The sequence below is a fragment of the Camelus dromedarius genome, chromosome 4 (assembly GCF_036321535.1).
Source record: "Camelus dromedarius isolate mCamDro1 chromosome 4, mCamDro1.pat, whole genome shotgun sequence".
Lineage (NCBI taxonomy): Eukaryota > Metazoa > Chordata > Mammalia > Artiodactyla > Camelidae > Camelus > Camelus dromedarius.
Genome location: NC_087439.1, coordinates 81,109,628 through 81,129,440, shown reverse-complemented (window position 1 = coordinate 81,129,440; position 19,813 = coordinate 81,109,628). Strand labels below are relative to the sequence as shown.

The window sequence follows — 19,813 nt, the reverse complement described above, 5'->3', positions numbered from 1 at the left end:
TTTATATAAAATTGTAGAAAATGCAAACTAGCCTCTAGAGACAGAGAGCAATTAAGTTGCCTAGGGATGAGGAGAGGTGTGGAGCAGGAGGGAGAGATAACAAAGGGCACAAGGAAATGGGGGCTGATGGATGTGTTTATTATTTTGAAGATGGTGTGGCTTCACGGATGTATATTGAAGTCAAAATTCATCAGATTGTACACATCAGATTCATGTGAAGTGTATTACATGTTAGCAGCACCTGGAGAAAGCTGTTAAAAATGAAAGATGATAAAGACATACCCCTGAAGCACACAGACTCCAGACAAGTGTCTTGATGGATGGGCTGGCTGAAGAGGGAGTGCAGAGGAGAAACGTCAGGCTCTTATTCTTGGATGAGGATTTTCTGAGGGTGAAGGGACTTTCGAGAGGATGACAAGCACTCCCTCATGTCACAGAAAAAGCCTGACAGCTGAGTGCTTTGCAAGGTTGCCCAGCTCAGCAGTGGGAGATGCAGGGCGGGCACCTGTCTCCTGACAGCCAGCCCCGCTCCTTCCACCCTCCACACCACGGCCTGTCCACTCAAGTGCTGTCCTCTTTAGATCGCTGACTTCCAGAAGATGGGACCGGTCAGACCAGAGGGCCAGGAAGAGCTGAGGGGTAGGGGGTCTTGGTCAGAGGACTTGGGCTTCTCTTCTCTGGGAGCAGGGTGGGCAGTGGCGCTCTCTCTTCTTGTAATCCACAGAGCAGGCATGGCAAACCCGGCCTCCGCAGAGCCTGCAAAGCAGAAATGGAAGAGTGCGGCATGCATGGATGTGTACCGGGCAGGGGGCAACGGGATTCGAGCATCTTCAGGTCCACTTGTTTCTCATCTCCCGGCAGAACAGCCCTGGGTCTGTCTCAGGAGGCGTCCCCTTTCCTAAAGAGTATCCCGATGCCCCACCCTCCAGGGTCCTCTAACTCCAAATGGCAGGTTCTCCTGATGGCCCATTGTCCTCGCTCCTGTTGCTTGTCCTGCCACCGTGTTCCCAGGGCAAAGTGAGGGGCGCAGCTTCCACTGCACAGGAAATCTCTTCCCAGATGAGATCAGCCAGTCTATTCCTGGAAGGGTTACACAGTCCCATCTTTCAGATGCCATTCCTTGTCTGTCCCCTTCCTACTATTCTTGTTATGTTTCTGCTAAGCTTTGGGTAAAATGAGTGGCCAGCTTTAGGTGGCCTTTTATAAGGTGTTCCTCCCTTCTCTGGAGTGGGCAGAGGGCTGTGGCTGGTGGAAACTGGGTTGTCCCAGAGGAAGGCTTCTGTGCCCCACCCATTACCTGCATGGGTACCGCCGAGACAGCCGGCCAAAGATCTTGCTACAGCTGACACAGCATCCAGGGGCCACAGAAGAGAGATGCTGGACCTTCTGCCACAGGTCATCCTTCTCTCTGATGGGTGGTTGGAGGTGGGGACATATACACACAGAGGAAGATAGAAAGATGGAAATGGCACAGATGGAGAGACAGAGAGGGACAGAAAGAGACACAGAGATAAAGAAGAGAAAGACAGAGAGGGACAGAGTGAGTCTCACAGAGATATACACATAGACAAAAAGAGACCGGGGATAACAGAGCAGAAAAACAGAGACACAGAAATGGAGAGGGAGACAAAGAAGGATGGAGACAGTCACTCAGAGAGAGAGGAAGGAAGTCAGGGAGGTGGAGAGGGAGACAGAGACACACAGAGAAGCAGATGGGGAAATACATGTAGAGGGAGAGAGCAAGACACAGGGAAAAAGATGCAGAGACAGACAGGGAAAGAGACACAGACATAGAGGGAGAGACAAATACGGAGAAGATGGAGAGAAAGAAAAAGACATAGTGATGGAGAGAGACAGAAACAAGTGAAGAGACAGTGAGACACAAACACACAGAGATTGGTGATTCTCCAGTTTTTCTGGGAAGATGGATGGTGACACCCAGGTTCTCTTTGCCCAACATAACCTTGATGTATTATTTAAGAACTTGTTCATATCCCACCTCCTCCAAGAAGCACTCCCTGATTTGAAAGCCTCCAGGGGGTTCTTGCTCCAGACTCCTAAAGCATATAATGCCTATTATCTTTTATTTAGCACATTGTACAAACTGCCTTGTAGTTACATATGTTTATCCTCCTGCAAAACTATCTTCACTGTTTTTTAAAGGATGTTTATGAATGTGGGTAGTTTTATATTTTTATCAAAATGACACATACATACAATTTAAAAAGTGAATGGTACAGAAGGACTTCTATCAAAAGGCCTTCTTCCCAGTCTCAGTGGCAAACCCCTTACATCTTTTAGCTTATTCTCCTTGATATTACTTCCATGTTTATGTAATATGCTCCTATCCTTCTTTCTTCATTTTCTTGATTTATCAAGAAAGAACATCTTCTATAGAGCTCCTTGATATCAGAAGATATGGCTTATTTATTACCATGCTCACTATTAACTCTTCTTCCTTCCTTCCAATGCAGTTATATCCCATTTTTGGTTCCTCTTTTGGCTACGATGTAATTTTACAGAATACACTCACACATTTATTTCTCACTCATTTTATAAACTAAAGATATATCACAAGACTGCCATCCTGCAATAAGATGATACCAGCAGCCTTCTCTTCAGCTTTCCCCCTCTCTACTTCCTGACTTGTCATCTATTCCTGCAAATCCAATATGGTAGCCACTAGCCACATGTGTGGCTATTTAAGTGTATATTAAACTTAATTAAGGTTAAAATTAAAAATTCAGTTCCTTAGTTGAAACAGCCATATTTGAAGCGCTCAGTCACTACATATGACTAGTAGCTACCATACTGGACAGGGCAAACGCAGAACATTGCCACCTTCACAGAAAGTCCTCTTGGAGTCTGTTCTATACTTACTGTTGTTTGGGTGGTGACATTTACACTTATTCTATAATTATAATTGTCTTCTGTGCATTGCCTTTAGGTTGATTCTAACATTGAAAAAAATCAATGAATAGTCTTTATTATTATTAGACAACATATAAGCATACTGTGTCAACTGGAGCTAAGATGTGTTCTATAACATTTGCCTTCTTGGAAATTTGTTGTTTTTCTAAGACTTTCTAATTGCCTTTCTTTGCTCTTTGCATGAGTTGCCTTTAACATAGCCTAATCCTAACTGCCCCCTCCACAATTTTTTGTCATAGCAGATACTCTACTGAGTCTCTTTCTCCCCAGAGACCTCCCTCCTGGACTTCTCAGTAATTCTGCTATAGCCTGAACTGACTGTTTCCCGGGCTTGCTGCCCACTTGTCATCTTGGAGATTCCCTTTTCTTCTCTCCTAGGCTAGAGCTACTATTTTCTGAATTCCACATCTTCTTTCTTGGCTTACTTCCTTGTTTTTCTGGAGTATATCTTTCATTAACTTCCTAAGAAAGGCTGTGTGGGAGGTGAATTTTCTGTGACCTGTCTATCTGAAAAATGTCCTTCCTCCATCCCCTCCACACTTACTTCACAGTTTGGCTGGACATAGAATTCTAGGGCAAAAGCCAGCTTTTCTCAGAACTTGAAATCATTACATCATTGATTCTTAACATTTGTTGGGTTTGAAGTCTTCTGTAAGTGGACCTATCTTTTAGGATATTCTTATCTTTGTTTTACTGAAATTCTACAATGTTCTATCTAGATGTAGTTGGTTTTTTTCCCCCTTTTGTTTATTGTGCTTGTCACTCAGTGAAATCTGTAAATCTGAGCTCTGTGTCCATCAGAGCTGGGAAAGTGTCTCATATTTTCATCTGATAATTACCTTCTTTCCATTCTTTCCTTTTTTGGAACTCCTATCAGTTGGAGAAGATACTGAAACTCCTGAATCGATTCTTTATGTTTATTTCTCTCACATCTCCTTTTATCTTTGCTTTCATTCTACTTTCTGAGACTGCCTCATCTTTCTCTTTCAATCCTAGTGAATTAAAAAATTTTCAGTGGTCATTGTTTAATTTCCAAGTACGTTTCTCGTCTTTTTTTTTTTGTTTGTTTTAGTTTTTTTTTTTTTTTGGGGGGGGTAATTTGGCTTATTTATTTATCTTGAGAGGAGGTACTGGGGATTGAACCCAGCACCTTGTGCATGCTAAGCATGTGCTCTGCCATTTGAGCTATACCTTCCCTCATTGTTTCTTATCTTTTGATGGTTGCTTTTCACAGCATCATGGGAGATGGATCTTTTTTGTTTATCTTTGTCACTCCTCTTTATTTTCTAGACTCTGCTCAAATGTCTGGGGGATCCCTGGTTGTCGTTTCATGTTTAATAAAGAGGTGATAAAAACTGCTGGAGCTCCAAGGAGTGGACAGGGATGGTTGACTCGTGGCTTCCCCTTAGGCAAGCTTGGGCAGGGAGCTACCTGCTGCTCTAGACTCTCAAATGCCAGAACACACTGCTTTATTATTTGGGGCATCTAAATTTATTTAGAGAAAGATCTTTTAATTATTTGCCTGGGAAATAGGGCCCTCACTGTTGGGTGTTTGCATGGGGGAGGTAGGCAGGAAGCATGAGTGTGCACTGTTTTTTTAATGACTTCATCAGTTAATTTTCCTGATTTCTGCCCCTCATCTCACTTCTGCCACTTGTGTTCTTGGTGTCTCCAGACCCTGAAGTTCTAACATGGGCTAAATCCAATATTCACTTCTCCATCCATTTTCTGGCTTCTGGAAATTAGCTGAAATCTCTCATCTATGGTTGGTTCCTCCACTTACCGCTCTGTTTGCAATTTATTCTTTTACCATCACTTAAATGAGATCCCAGGATGGAGAATAGATAATGTGTGATCAGTCTATGATCTTGGCACAGAAGTAAACCTTTGTGCTCTCCCCTCCCTTTTTCTTTTCTTCTTCTTCCTTTTTTTTTTTTTTTTTGCTTACGGCTGTATCTTCCGCAACACTTCGGTGAGGGACATTGTATTATGTGATTTGGGACCTGAGTGATTAATTTCTTTAGCACTAGGGAAAACACTTGTCTCTTGGGATGAACTGATGTAGTTCCTTTGAGTGGACAGTGAAATTTAGGTAACTTTCTGTTTCCTTTTTTGATCCTCCTATCAAGATGTTTTAAACCTAACACTTTAGGAGTATTGTTTTTCATCTTTCATTAAATCTATTTTTCTTTAACAATCATATACACAAAGGTCTTTTATTGTTAGCTACGTTTAATTCTTCTGCGAGATATATAGCTAATTTTTGGTATCTTCCTTCTTTCCAGTTGACAGCTCCTCAAAGGAGATTATTCTTCAAATTCTTTGTCCTTTCCAGGCTGATCTCTCCTTTCCTCATCTTTAATCATTTGGATTTTGTGCAAGAGGATTAGTCCAAATGATCCCTCACAACCTCCAGTTCTAATGGAACGTGAGTCCAATGGTCTCCTATTTCCTGAATGAGGTGAAAGTATAATGGACACCTGTGAATTACCGCCTCACTAGACTGAAGGGTAGAAGCCAGGTTTCACACATTTCCTCCATCCCTCAGTGAGCCTAGTGGTTTGGAATTGATCCTGGTGAACTCAGCCTCTGGAACCCAAGACACCTGACCCAGGACAGGCACAGGTCCAGTGGTCAGAGGAAGTCCAATAGACAGGCAGGTATAGGACATTCAATTACCTCTCAGTTAACCTCCTCCTTCTTCTCCTAATTCCTTTTCAACCCTTGGGCTCCTTTCCCTTCTCCTAGCATTGGTGTGTGTGTGTGTGTGTGTGGGAGTGTATGTGGGGGTTGGTTGGCGGAGTGTGTGCCTTAGAGGTAGAGGACTATATGCAATTTATATGCTGTGTGTCCTTGATGGCCAAGTCAGCCTCTCGGACCCTCTGTTTCCTCATCTGTAATATGGGGATAACAGCGGGGGTGGCTGAAAGAAGCAAATGAGTTAGTATATAGGAAAGGGCCAGAGCTGCTTGATACCAGCCCCCCTTCTGTACCCCAGTCCTGGGGTCCTGCCCTTACTGAATCAGTTCCAGCACCCGCCTCTTCATGGCGCGGACCAGGTCCCGCTGCCCTTCAAGCTCCTCCTCATGCATGGCATCCCTCCTTTCAGCCTCCAGTTGCTTCTGCTCCAGCTCCGCCTGCAGCTGGGCCCTCTCTTCCTGACACCTGTGCGCAGAAGGAAGACTGAGTTCTGAGGGAGAAAGCGCAGGGGCTGTGACTGAGCTGGGCTGGGCCTCCGCGTGGCAGGGAGCCCTGCTGGGGAAGCTGGCCATGCCCTCTGTGGATGGACTGCACACACACACACACACACATGCACATCACACACTACACACCACACGCCTCATATTCACAACACCGCACACACACACACTGCACACACTCACAACACATACACGCTCACACACCACATACTAGAAAACACACACACCGCATACACTCACAACATAGCACACACACCACACACACTACATTCACATATGCATTATACTACACATCCATACACACCACACACATCACGTACCTACACTTACACCACACCACATGCCACTAGACATACACACTCTGCACACACTCCCAATACAACACAACACACACACCCCACATCACATACCACACACACCATACTTTCCACCACATGCATACATCATAATACACATCTCACACATGCACACACCCCATACACCACACATACCACACATCACACATCACACCGAACCAAGCACTTTGTGGTCTGACACCTGTGGGTTGATGCCTCAAACCTTCCAGAGAAATGAAAACAGGGCTTAGCCTTGAAGGTTCCTTTACAGAGGACAAGTCAACACTTTCATTTGTTTTCCTTTTTTAAAAGAAAATTTCCATTTTAAAATGTAGTTTTCTGGAAAGGCATGTTCACAATCATGGCAGCTCTCTGAGGGAAATGGGTGTCTGGGAACCCAGGCAGGATAGGCTGTGCCAGCTGAGAATAATTGTGGTGTTTGGGAGAGGGGGTAAGTGGTGTGGGATTTGGAATGATTATTTGGCTTTAAAATATTTTGAAAAATCATGATACATTGTCTTTTCAGTTAAAAAAAGTAATCTTAAACATGTGGCATTCTTCAATTTCTGTTTCAGTTTGGGCTTGGAAATGCCTCAGCTCTATTCTTGCCTCTTTCGCTTGTCATTGTGGCTTCCTAGAAGGTTCCAAGAAAACTAATGGTCTGGAAAGAAAAAGGTCCCAGCTCCAGATCCCAGCCTCTTACTCCATCGCTCAGATAGGAGGGCGTTGCCACGGTGGTGCCTGTCCTGTGACCTCTTGATGCGTGTGTGTGTGTGTGTGTATGTGTGCACGTGTGTGTTTGTGTGCATGTGCACGCCCATGCCCCTGCGCTGAGGGCGTTTGAGGGGAAGAGGCTTGTGAGCAGCTTGACATGAACTGAGTTACTAATGTTTCAAATGCTGCCACGTGTCATGCTTCAGGGAGGAAAACTGGGTGGGCCATGAAATCAAACCGACAAGACAGCCACCGAAATGCCGAAAAGGCCAGTCCCTGCAGCCTTAGAAGGAGTGACTTTTAATAAACATTCTAGTCTTCATTTAATGAACATTGTAGCCTCTTCATTTCTAAGTACTGGGATTTCATTTTCCTGTGCCTGCCCAGTGATCCCAGGGCCCTGGTGTGGCCAGTGCAGTCCCTAATGTGACCACTGTGGGTAGTGTGTGTCTTTGGGTAGGAAGGAACATTTATTAAGCACCTACTGTGTGCCAATGGCTGTTTTCGGTGTCAGGAATAGAGCGGTGCCTATTCCTGGTGGAGCTTATAGCGTGTTTGGGGCAGTGGTCAAAACAAGTGATAGACCAGTAAAATAATTAAGTGTATGACAGCGACAAAGGAGGGGCTGGCTCACAGAGTTGAGAGGCGCTTGGAAGTCTTCTTAGACAAGGTGACATTAAAGCAAATCTGAAAGAAGAGAAGTCTGCAGGGTAGATCCAGCCAAGAGCATACACAGAGTTCTGCAAGTTGGGAAGAACTTGGTTTGTTTGAGGAAAAGAAAGAAGGGTTAGTGAAGCTGTAACCCTGTGAAGGGCAGGGGTGAGGGAGCAGGAGGTGAGGTGGGAGGCAGGCAGGGTCCTCAGAGGCCCCAGGAAGCATGGGCTTTGATCTCAGTGCAATGGAAGCCGTTGAAGCATTTAAAATATTTCAAGTATTTGAGGGGGTGACAGACACTCCTAGTGCAGGAGACATGGAAGGGATTAAAGTCTATCGAGTACCTACTGTGTGCCTGACACTGACCTTAGGGCTTCATAGCCTTGTTTCATTGAAGTTTTGCAAATTTATGGTACAGGTAATACGATCATTATTTTATAGGAAAGAAGATAGAGATTCAGAGAGGGACTAACACTTGCCCAGGGTCACACAGCATGATAAGTGGCAGGGAGCAGAAATTGGAATGCAGGCCTGTCAAGCTCTCACCTCTCTTTGCCTCCCCACACTTGCATCCCAGCAGGGCCCTGATCACCAGTGGTTTGTGGCACCAGGGCTGAGTGGGCAGCAGGTGGGAGTGAGGGAGGGATCCTGTGGTCCTGGGCATACCTCTGAGGAGCTCCATACTGCTGCCCAAGATGGGGGGAAGATGTGATGTTTGCCTAATTCCCCATCTGAGGACCGTCCACTCATTCCTGTCCTAATCCCTTTTGCTTTGAGGTCTAACCCACCTCAAAGGAAAAGGAAACCCAGAGGAAACTCACCTGCTTGAAAAGATGGTCTCGTAAAACATCTGAGCTGGAAGGAGGAGTTTTAGAGATCCCACCATCTCCTTTTGCAAATCAATGACCTAAGGCTGGAAGGGGAGGGCCAGTGTCCCAGGACCCCACTGCCAGAAAGCCAAGGGGTGGGTATTGGAAGCCCAGGCGTATTTTTAAAGCCCCCGGGCTGTTCTGCTCTGGGGCCTGCTGCATCTCCCCTCTGCATCTAGCCTGGGGCTCTGCCCCTGCCCACCTGGTGGCATTTATTCTCCACACCACAGCCAGAGTGATCCTTTAAACACCCAGGTCAGACCATGAGACCCCTCTGCTCATGACTCTGCTCCTACGGCACGTGGGAGTCCAGCCACACACCCGTTTGCTCACGTCAGAATACAGACTAGCTCCATGGAGCAGTAAGTCCTCGAAAACACAGTTCAGCCCAGAACAGGCCTGTCTACACAGACAGAAGGCAGTTAGTGGTTGCCCAGGGTTGGGGAGGTTGCAGAGAAATGGGTAGTGACTGCTAATGAGCACAGAGTTTCTCTGTGGGGTAATGAAAATAATCTAAAGTTGATTGTGGTGATAGATATACAACTTTGTGACTATTTTAAAAACCACTGAATTGTCTTTTAAAAGCAAAGAAGTATATTTTTAACATTAAAACAGTCACATCATGTCCCCCGTCTGCTCAGGACTCTTACTGGTTCAAAGTCAAGTCAAAAGCAAGGTCTTTTTGATGACCTACTGGGGTCTCCCGTGACCCCCCCACCCCAACCTTTTCCTGCATCCTCTCCCTCCTTCGCTCCGCTGGGGCTATAACGACATCCTTGATGCTGTGCCCATTGCCATCGCAGGGCCTTTGCTCTTGCTGTTTGCTCTGCCTGGAACATTCTTTTACCACATATCCAAATGGCTCACTCCTCACTTCCTTCAGGTCTAGATTCCAATTTCATGGAGGTCTTCCCTGGCCATGACACCTCATCTAAACTATCACCCCTGATGCTTACCATTCCCCTTCCCTGCTCTATTTTTTTCCTTCTTAGAACTTACCACAATCTGATATCCTACGTATTTTGCTTGCTTATACTTATCAACTGCCTCCCTATTGGCATGTAAGCTCCACAAGGGAAGGAATTTTGTCTGTTTTATTCATGAAAGTATTTTCAGTGCAGAGTGGGCACTCTGAGTGTTTGTGGAATGACTGAATGATGGAAGGGATGACAGGCAGCAGGACAGGGGTCTGTGAGACAGGGGCTTCCCCAGCCTCAGGGAGCAGCCTGGGGCTGGTGGTCTCCCTGGAACGCCCAGCTACTCCCTCCAGCCTGTCTTCATCCCCAGAAGAAGGCCTGGGTGGGCAAGGCCCCTGCATTCACTTAAGGCCTGAATCATGGGAATCTTTGCTGACCAAAGCACAGGACTTAGCTGAGTGTCTGGTGGGAGGAGTCCCAGCGGGTCTTTTTGGGTTGATTTCTGGGCTGCTGGGCCTCTCTCAGCCTTGTAAGCAGTCAGTAGATACTCTGTGATTCAGTCTGAATCACAGACTCAGGCTCCCCTGGGGGTCGGGGCAGGTGTCAGCCACGTGGGAGAGACAAGGCAGGCGGGCAGACTGAGGCATGCAGAGACCACGGGAGAGACACGGAGAGACTGAATCAGACCAAGGAAGATCTTTGCACAGCGGAGATTTTTAAAAAATAAATTATGACAAAGAAATCGAGACACTGAGAGATCTAGGGGGAAAAGTAGAGATGAAACAGGGCACTTTGGACCCTTGAGGTTAATGTGGTGATGGCAGGATGAAGATGCTGGATGGTGAGAGAGGGGAGGGGGCACCAGGGAGACTGAAATACAGGAACTCGGGATACTGGCCCAGGGGTCGTGTTTAAGCCCACTAGTTCTGGAGACAGTTGTGGGTTCCGGCTCTCAGCTCCTCTACTCACTAGCTGATACCAGGTGAGTTGTGTAGCATCTTTAAGCCTTAGCCTCCTTGTTTATAAAATGAGGGTTCTTGGAGGACTGATCTCCTGAGGTGGCTATGAAGAAGCACCTGGAATAGTGCCAGAGATGTAGTAAATGCTCGGTAATGATAGTTATGATTACAATTATTAAGAAGGTGAAAGAGAGATTGTATAAAAGGGAACAGGAAAATGAGAGACAAACAGAAGAAAAGAGAGAGACTGAAAGAGATAGAAAGGCAGGATCATGGTGGGGCAGGAAGGCTGCATGGATGGACAAGAGAGAGGGGAGCCCAGAAGAGGCAGCAGAAAGGGGCAAAGGTGATTGTGGGAGGGAAGGGAGGGGCCAGAGACGTAGACACCTCCTGGGGCTATGCAGCAAGGTCACTGAGGGAGGGGGCTGGCAAGGGGAAGCCGCCCAAGAGCGGAAACAATACCCTACATGCCTCAGCATCCCCAGCTTGTGCCCCACACCGGGCCTTGTGCACCAGAGGTGCTCAGAAGATGCTTGCTTTTTGACCATGACCACGAGCCTCCTGCCCCCTGGACTCCCGGCTCCCGGCTTGTTCTGATGGTTGCCTAGGTTACCTTCTGAGCTGCTCCTGCAGTGCCTTCAGCTCCCCTTCCTGCTCCTTCAGCAGCTGCTCCTTCAGCAGCTGCTCCTGGTGCTGGGCCTGCTCCTTGGTTTTCTGGAGACCATGTCTGAGGCTCTGAGGGCGGGGAGAGGGTGAGAGGAAGGGAAATAGAAGCTGAAGGAGGAGGGCAGTGACCCTAGCCCAGGGCCTGACCTGACAGATACCCCTGTGAGACCCCAGGTCATGTGAAACAGCCCTTGGGTGGTGGGCTGGACTGGGGACAGCACTAGGAGCTGGCTCTGTCCCTGGGTGAGCCTGAAGCCACCATCTCTTCCTTCATTAAAGGATTGAAGTTACAAAGTTCAAGGATCTGGAAGACTCCGGCTGGGGAGGAGGCTGAAGGAAGGCTTGAGAACAATCCAGGAGAAGCATCAATAAAAGCAAGGAGGCGGGGTCTGCAGTAGGAGAACTTAGAACCTGCCAATAATGTGGGCTATGGAACTTGAGAACAAGCAACTGCCCTGAAGAACTGCTCGGAAGGGATCACAAACTCAAACGCCTACAAGGGCTGGGCAGGTAGTACTGATGAATAAAGTAGGCTGGGCGTGAAGCAACAGGGAGCGGTGGGGACTGCGGTGGACTGAAGAGTGCATGCTATTCACGTGACAAACTGAAGAACTTCCAAAAGGCATCCTCAGATCCTAATGATCCTGTGTGGACCAATACAAATTGATCTGTGGGCAGGAATGGCCCCAGGCTACCCTTGAGGACACCCATCCGTGGGCCAGGTTGGGGAAGAGAGAAAAGATAGGGACAGAGCTTAACTGCTCTCACCTTGACCACATCCTGCAAAGCCATCTCTGCTTGTTCCTCCTTCCTGGTCACACTGGTCACTTCTGTTTGCTCTTGGGGTTTCTCTGTGGTGGAGCCTTCCTTTGTTCCCAGGCCCTGAAGGACCCAGGGCTCCCCTGGGATGCTGGGCACCTCTCCCTCCTGCCTGCTCCCTGACGCTGCGTCCTCTACTGTCCCTTTGGGGCTGGAGGCCAGCAGCCTACGGACATGACCCCACTCTGCTTCTCTTTCATGAGTCCCGTCTGTTGTTCTCTGGCCCGACACATCCAGCAACACCCCCCTGCCTTTCGCCTCTGTCCCTTTCACCTCTTTCAGAGCCCCCTTGGCCCCCTCTCCCTGTCCCTGGATACTGGATGTTGAGTTCTCCAGGTAGATCCCTGTCCTTGGAGCTCCTTTCTCTTGGTCTTGCTGAAGCTCCTCCCCCTCTGGTTCCCACATGCTCTGGGGGTGCCCAAGACTCCTGGGATCTTTTTTCTTCTTTTCCAAAGAGGAGGGAAGATGCCTGTGTTGCTGCGTCCTTGGGAGTCCAGCCAACCGGTCTTCCCTGGGTGCATCTTGCAGACAGCCAGCTTGGCTGGTGTATGGCTCCTCTGGGTGGACTCCTATGGGGTCTCTGTATGTGGCTGAGATCTGCAGAGAAGCCCCAAACCCATCACCCCTTTCAGTACCAATTCACCAACCTGGTGCCTGTGAAAAGCCACAGCCCTAATCCATTGAACTGGCTAAGGGTATGGATTCCTGGCTCCTCCCACTAGAAATATTGATTCAGCAGATCTGGGGTAGGGTCCAGGAATCTGAATGTTGACAGCACCCCAGGAGACTGGAGGCCCGGGCTTTGATCTGGTCAGGGAGCAGCAGTGCTTCTCAATGCCCTTTCCTTTCTCACCTTGTACCCGCATCTTTCTCCTTCCTTTACCTCCATCTTCTGCACTGATCTGATTTCCCCTAAGTTCTTCCCATCTATCTCCTTTAGTCTTTTCCCCTGAACTTGACTTCTCTGTGTTTCTGTTTTCTCATCTGTAAAATGGGAATCATAATACTGCCTTGTGGTTGTGGTGAAAGCTTAAACAGACAGCCCCTAAGAGTCACTTCTGTCAAGAAGGCTTCTCTGCGCTCCCATGTTCCTGGGCATGTCTGATCACTACACTTGTGTTGCAATGTGTTCCTTTAGGGCCTGTCTCCCTGAACAGACCTGGAACTCCTTTTTAGGACAGAGATTGAGTCATAGCATTTGCACCTGGTGCCTGGAAGCTGGTGGGGGTGCAAAGCAAGCTTGTGGAAGGATGATAACCACAAGTTACCCCTTACTGATCATGTTGAAGGGGCCCTGCTCTGTGCTGGATGTGGGCTGTCACAATGCATCCTCAGGATGCCCCCCGCCAGGTGGGACAAGTTTCGTATCCAAGGTTGGTAACGGATGGAGCTGGAATGTGAACCAGGCAATCTAGCTCTTCAATCATTCCCTGAATTGAACTGAGATGTTTGCAAATTGTCCAGCAGAGGATGTTTCCCTCGGCTGTTTCCTATGAGCTTCCGGTCACCTTCTGCAGCACTTCCTCCTCCCCTGGGCCCCAGTGGCACTTGCAGATGGTGCCAGTGGTTCCCTTCTCTCTCCCATATCCTCACCACCTTAGAAGCATGAGCCTTTCCTTCTGTGGCTCCCTAGCCCCAGGTCCTCATGTTGGCCTCTTCCTCTCTGTCTGTCCAGATGGCTCAGTTACTTCTCAACCTGGGGGTCCCCACAGAGATGGAGGAGAAGCAACTCAGAGTGAAAGTTGGGAAGAGGCACCTCCTTTGGGGAATCTGTGGTCTTTCTGCGTCTTCTCCCTTGGGTCCGATTGGAATTGGAGCAGTGGGACCTGAAAATGAAAGTGGCAGGGGGACCTCTGGCCTCTCTCGAGCAGCGGTCTTGGTTCTCAGATGCAGGATATCCCATATTTCCAATCACCCATTCATCCCATCACCCCTCCCATTTTCCTGCCCTTCCACCCTCATGCATGCATCCTCCTCTCCATCCACCCATGCATCCCACACTCCACCCATCCTTCCAACCCATCCCAACATCCCAATATCCATTCATCCTTCTAAACGTCTACCCCAAACATTCAACAAGTGACTTTGTGTTCTATGCAGCATCATGGGACATCATAAGGTCACACTGGGGAAACAGAAGGCTAGGGAGGTGGAGACCCGGGAATCAGGGAGCAAGAAGGGAGAGAGGAAAAGATGGGGTTGGGGGCTAGTTTGGGTGGGTAGTGGTAACAGGAGCAGGCATTGAAGAGTCCCTCCACGCTACACCTACTCACTCTGAGAACATGGGCCAGGCCCCATCCAAGTCTGGCCGCTGCAGGTCCAAGTCGAAAGCCACTTCATTGAGAGCATAGAGGGAATCCAGGATGTCTTCCTGGAGTTCAGGGCACACCAGAGGGCTCCGGGGGCCATACCACTCCCTGTGTTAACAGTGATCAGCACCCTTGACCTCTGGCCCTGGTGCTATTCCACCCCCAGCCTCAGAGAATCCAGCTCCACTGCACACCCTATTGGGATGGTTCCCCAGGCAGGGTTGTGGCCACTGGGGAGCAGGAGGCCCAAGCATCATGATGTTACCAGGACTGGGATTCTAACCTCCCCTCTGCCCTTTCTCCTTTGACTTTCCCTTTACGACCCTCATTTTAGCTGTCCTTGATATTAAGCCACCATTCTGAGGTAAAGAGGGATCTTCATGAAGGAGGGACATGGGCTCAGATGGTATCAGTAGCCACACCTGATAAGCTCTGGGTTCAGGAGGCAGAGCTGCAAGAACTCAGCCAGCTGTCCACGGGCGAGGCAGAAGCGGATGAAGGCACGGCCTTTTCCCAGTGAGGTCTTCAGCTGCAGAGCCCACAGGGGACAAGTGAGGGGGTGGTGATGTTAGGGCAGAGGGAACCAGATGGCACAGAGACAGAGGAGCTGGGAATGAGTGGTTGGTGGGAAAGGGTGTCCTGGGACTTGAGGCTGTGGGAGGAAAGGCAGTGGCTAGAGGGGTGCTGAGGGCAGGGCTCAAGAAAGATGAGGACCAGGTGAGGGGGTCTATGGTCAGTGGAGCTGGGATGGGGGAGAGAAGGGCCTCGGGCGGGTCTTTTTCCCCTCCTGGCCCCTGAGCTATCCTTGTTAAGGGCCAAGTGGCAGGTCTCCATCACACCGAGGCCAGCCTCCCTGCCACCTCGCCCTGGATACCTTGCTCTGTGAGTGGACGAAGCGGGCTGGCTCTGTGTTCCCCCGCTGCTGCCCCAGGGCAGTGCAGAGGAAGTCCCAGTAATCCTTCCGAGGCCTCAGGAAGCCCTTCTGCTCTTTCTGGTCAAACTGGAAGCAAGCAGAGGGAAGGGAAAGTGCAGAAATATTTCTTCCAAGAACCTGCTCTGCGTTCCAGCAGGCTGAGTGGGTCCATGGTAGGGGGGAAAGAGCTTGTGCAGACAGGCCCAGCTTCAGGTCCTGGCTCTGCCCTGACTGGCTGTGTGACCAGGAGCAAGCTGCTTGACCTCTCTGAGCCTTCAACGTTCTCATTCATTCCTTCATTCATTTCAGAAATACTTACAGAGCACTTACTATCTGCCAGACCCTGTTTTAAGCCCTGGGGATACAGCAATGAACAACTGATCTCGTGGGTTTACATCCTGGTAGGGGAAACAGACAATGAGCAAACTGAATAGGTAAAATATATAGTATGCTACAGTGTGCTGACTGCTAAGGAGGAAAAATAAAGGAGGGAGAGGGAATAGAAAGTGTGTGGTGTGTGCATGCATGTGTGAAATGTGTGTGTGGTGTGTGTGTGTTAAAAATCTAGATTTGGGTGACCAGAGAAAGCCCCACTGAGGAGATACTATTCAAGTCCAGATCTGAAGGAAATGAGAAAGTATGCCATCCAAATTTCTGGGGGAGGAGCATTCCAGGCAGGAGGAATAGCAAGTGCAAAGGCCCTGAGGTGGATGCTTTCTTGGTGAGTTTTAGGAAGATCAAGGAAGCCAATGTGACTGGAGTGCAGCAGATGAGGGGCAGACTGGCAGGAGACTCACACAGGCACACAACACATACCACACACACAACACATACCACACACACACAAACCTCACACACACATGCACACTCATACCACACACACATACAAGCACAGAGAAAAGGAGGAAGGGTGTGTGTGTGTGTGTGTGTGGGTGGGTGGGTTGGTGGGGATGGGCTGGTCATGAAGCACCTCAGGGGATTAGAGGGAAAATGAAACAAGATGGGCATGGAAAGAACTTAGCTGGGCACATAGTAAGTACTCAATAAAAGCTAGTGATAGTGATGACTGGGGCTGTAACCAGTAGCAAGGAGGGCCAACCCAAGGATATCCATGCCTCTGAAACTTTTGTCTTTAGAGCAGGGTGGCTGCCCCCAGCCCCACCGAACCCTGCCCCAGCCTGGTCCCACCTCACTTCCCAGACTACAGGGACAGCCTTCAAGGGTGAGGTTATTTGTTAGGAAGGACCTGCTGATTGAGGGAGATGAGGCCGTGCATGGTAGCAAAAAGATTTCTCAGAATCTGGGAAAGCCCATTGGGTGGTTGGTCACTGGGACCTGGAGAGATGGGAGAGAGGAGGGAGGGGAGGGCCCGACCTGCAGCAGAAGCTCCAGGCAGCCACAGAGTCTGTGCAGCTCAGCGCTGGCATCTGTCACCGGCTGCTGCCCACCCCCAAAGCCCTGGAGGATGGCGGAGACGGCAGCTGTAGGGAGGATGGTGGACATCAGACATCGGGCAGTGGGGGCTCTAGCAGAGGCTCCCGAGACCCTGAACCTCTCCCCCAATTCGGTCCCAGAAACTCTCTCAGGACATACTCACCCTTCAGGTCCCTGGTGATCTTGAGGACCTCTCCCTCTTCCGCCATGAATATTTGAAAGTGACGTGATTCCTTGTGGCTCCAGAATATCAGCCCAGGAAGGAACCTCTGGCTTCAGCCGCCCAGCGGTCTCCATATACAAAAGATCAGAAGGGATGTGACATCTTTGGGGCCACAGAGAGAGTTAACTGGTGGGAGAAAATCCCAGCTCTTTCTTGTAAGCCAGGGTGGGAGGATGACAGTGTGACCCCCACTCACGGAGCAGTTCCTGGGAGTCAGACCCTGTGCCCCTGCCCTGTGTCCCTAACAGCCTTGTCTCATTCAATCCCCATAATGACCCTAGGAGGGTTATCTCAATTTCATTTTATACAAGGAGAAGGGAGTTCAGAGAGGATAATTGTTTTATCCAATGTCACAAAGCTCTCAGTGGTGAAGCTAGAATTTGAACTGGGGTCTGGCTGCCCACAGGGCCCATGTTTTCAGTCCTGGCTGGATGTGAGCGGCCCTGTTAGAACACAAGCCATGTAGATGCTGGGCTGAGGGATGCCACCCCTTCCCCACAGGGGGCTTTGCCAGAGCAGTCATCATCCTTGGAACACACATTCATTCTTTCCTGGGCCCCAGCTGAGTGGAAAATGTGTGTTCTTTGAGGAAAAGGAGACAGAAGTAAGGCGAGGCCCCAGAGTGGGGCCTCGGCCAGAATGCTGGGTAGGGAGCAGGACATGCGATTTTTATCCTGTGGCTTTCTTCCAAGCGACCCTCAGCCTGTTCCCCTCACAATGGGTCCTGGGGCTCAGAGAGGAACACTGTGGCCCCTGAGGGCCAGTGGGCTTATTCTGAGAGTCTGAAGTAAAGACAGGCATGGGGTGGGAAACCCAGATGTCCTGTCCCCCAGGCTGTGGTGCCTGGAATTTCGGAGAGTGGGAGTGAAGGAGCGGTAGGATGCAGTGGAGGGGAAGAAAGAAGGAGATGAAGGTAAATGAGGAGGGTGGGTGGGAGATGCATTCAGATGTGCTGGGAGTCAATAGACCTGGTTTTCCATTCTGGCCCTGCTGCTAACTCAGTGTGTGATCGGGGCACAGCCTCTGCCTTTCCCCATCTATAGATCAAGGGGTTGGGCCGAGGGTCTCCACAGCTCCTCCTAACCCTGGTTGTCTGTGAAATCCACAAACATCCAGATGGACCTTCCCCCTTCCTCATCACTATCCAGGATTCCTCTGCCCTTGCTCCCAGCATCACCCCATTTTCCCAGCCACCCCCAGACCTGGGGGCTTCCCTGCTACTCACCTGGGAAGGCCTGGCTGGCTGGGGCATGGGAAGGAGGACACTGCAGCCTGAGACTGTCACTTGTGACTGAGGGCCCCAGCTCAGCCTTTCCCAGAGTTTGCTGCCTGGGAAGTGACTCAGGCCTGGCCCAGCCCACTGGAGGAGGGGGAAACCTTGCTTATAGAGAGAGGAGCAGAAGACTGCAGGGGAGCAGTGGTGGAGGCAGGGTCAAGAGCTCCAGGGCAGAAGGGTTGAGATGAGGGATGGCTCCTCTCAGGCAGACCTGGGGTAGATGCACTTGTTGACGAAACACAGACTCAGACTCACCCATGTGGTAGTGGCAATTGATGCTCTGCAAGTTTCTTTCCCCTTCTCATCACAGTCACTCTTGTCTTTCTTCCTTATCGCCACCAGGTGGCACAAAGAGGCTATGATGCTGCCCCATCTGATACTAGGCAGTCTTCACCATCACTTGGTTGGAGTGTCCTGCAGGTGGGGAGGGGAGGGCATGGGTCCCACCACATGTCTCCCTCCTCCTCCCCTCCTCAGTCTTCTGAGAGGTCCCTGTGAGTGCTGCTCATCAGTGCCATTTTCCCAGTTCTGGGATCACCCCTAAAAGAATTAAAGTGAAAGCACTGGTGAGATGCTGTGTCCAGGAACCCACAAGGGGGGTTGCCCAGGAGGGCTTGTGGTCCTCCCACACTGGCTTTGCTCTGCCTCCTTGAGGCGGGGGTCTTTCCACCACCCGGTCCCCAAGGGCTAGTACTAGGGACAGAGAACAGAGAAACAGGCACCTGCGAGGACTATCCTTTCCCATCCCCAGGAACGGCAAGCAAACACTGGCGCACGCGGTACCCTCCTGCCAGGACAGGGTCCTCTTACCAGGACTGCCTGCCGGTATCTCCTTTTCTGGGACTCGGTCTCCTGCGTGCAGAGGCTTCGTCCCCCTTCTCTGTCCCCCGTGTGCCTGTCTCCCGTCTCTCCCTCATTATCTCTCCTTATCTGCTTCCTGCCTCTCCCGTCGCGCTGGCTGGTGATCTCTTTCCCAGCAGGTCCGCCGCTCGCGTCCCGAGACCCCCCGCCGCCCCTCCCCGCGCCACAGAGCCCTCGGGTCTCCGTCGTTACTGGCTGCGTCCTGGCGCCCGTGTCACCGCCCCTCGCCGGGCCCGCGCTCCCCGGCTTCCTGGCGGTGCGGACCAAGAAAGCTCCGGGCGGGGACGGGCTGGGGGGCGTCGCCGTCCCCCTCCCGACGTCGGAGGCACCCTGGGCAGAGCGGTGGCCAGGGCCGGGGGCGGGCGGGCGCCCGGCCGGATGGGCTGCACCGTGAGCCTGGTGTGCTGCGAGGCGCTGGAGCCCGCGCCCCTCTGCGGACCCCAGCCCCCGGGGAGCCCTCCGGCCCCCGCGCCGCCCGAGTGCCGGGAGACCCCTGGTTCCACTCGCGCCAAGAGCGGGCGGCTACTGCTTCAGGTAGGGCGCTGCGTGCGTGGGTGGCGGGCAGAGCCCAGCTCACCTGAAACGGGCAAAGAGCCTCTCCAGGAAAGCGCTCGGCAGCGGTTGTGGCGCTCTGGAGCCAGGACCAGGTGAAGGGGCAGTTAGGTTGAGGTCACACCTGGATCTCTTGAGCCCCTGGAAGGAGAGGGATGTAGGACCTGACCCTCAAAAGGGC

The 19,813-nt window shown here is 50.5% G+C and overlaps 1 protein-coding gene across 2 annotated transcripts; it reads right to left on the bottom strand.

Moving 5' to 3' along the window:
* Window positions 1-82: 82 nt before the first annotated feature.
* RUFY4 (RUN and FYVE domain containing 4) lies at window positions 83-19,235 on the bottom strand. 2 transcript variants are annotated; one of them, XM_031452145.2, is made up of 13 exons: window positions 19,030-19,235; window positions 18,475-18,633; window positions 16,884-17,011; window positions 16,661-16,767; window positions 15,248-15,373; window positions 14,796-14,902; window positions 14,338-14,481; window positions 13,821-13,890; window positions 12,014-12,661; window positions 11,193-11,314; window positions 5,950-6,096; window positions 1,298-1,408; window positions 83-756 (listed from the first exon to the last, which is right to left on the bottom strand). In XM_031452145.2, exons 3-13 carry the CDS (start codon window positions 16,927-16,929, stop codon window positions 654-656), a joined length of 1,731 nt encoding a protein of 576 aa, XP_031308005.1. In that variant the 5' UTR covers window positions 16,930-17,011; window positions 18,475-18,633; window positions 19,030-19,235; the 3' UTR covers window positions 83-653. The 2 variants fall into 2 exon arrangements, with proteins under 2 accessions (XP_031308005.1, XP_064341235.1); XM_064485165.1 differs by lacking the exons at window positions 16,661-16,767; window positions 16,884-17,011; window positions 18,475-18,633; window positions 19,030-19,235 and having other exon boundaries at window positions 15,248-16,601.
* Between the last annotated feature and the right edge of the window lie 578 nt (window positions 19,236-19,813).

Bases quoted from the DNA above. Each gene is read 5' to 3' on its own strand.
- RUFY4 (XM_064485165.1), bottom strand. From the start codon at position 15,574: ATGAGAACGTTGAAGGCTCAGAGAGGTCAAGCAGCTTGCTCCTGGTCA. The intron at 14,903-15,247 runs GTATCCAGGGCG...TGGGCTCTGCAG, and splicing joins TCGTCCACTCACAGAGCAAG to CTGAAGACCTCACTGGGAAA. The intron at 14,482-14,795 runs GTGTGGCTACTG...CTGTTAACACAG, and splicing joins CTGAACCCAGAGCTTATCAG to GGAGTGGTATGGCCCCCGGA.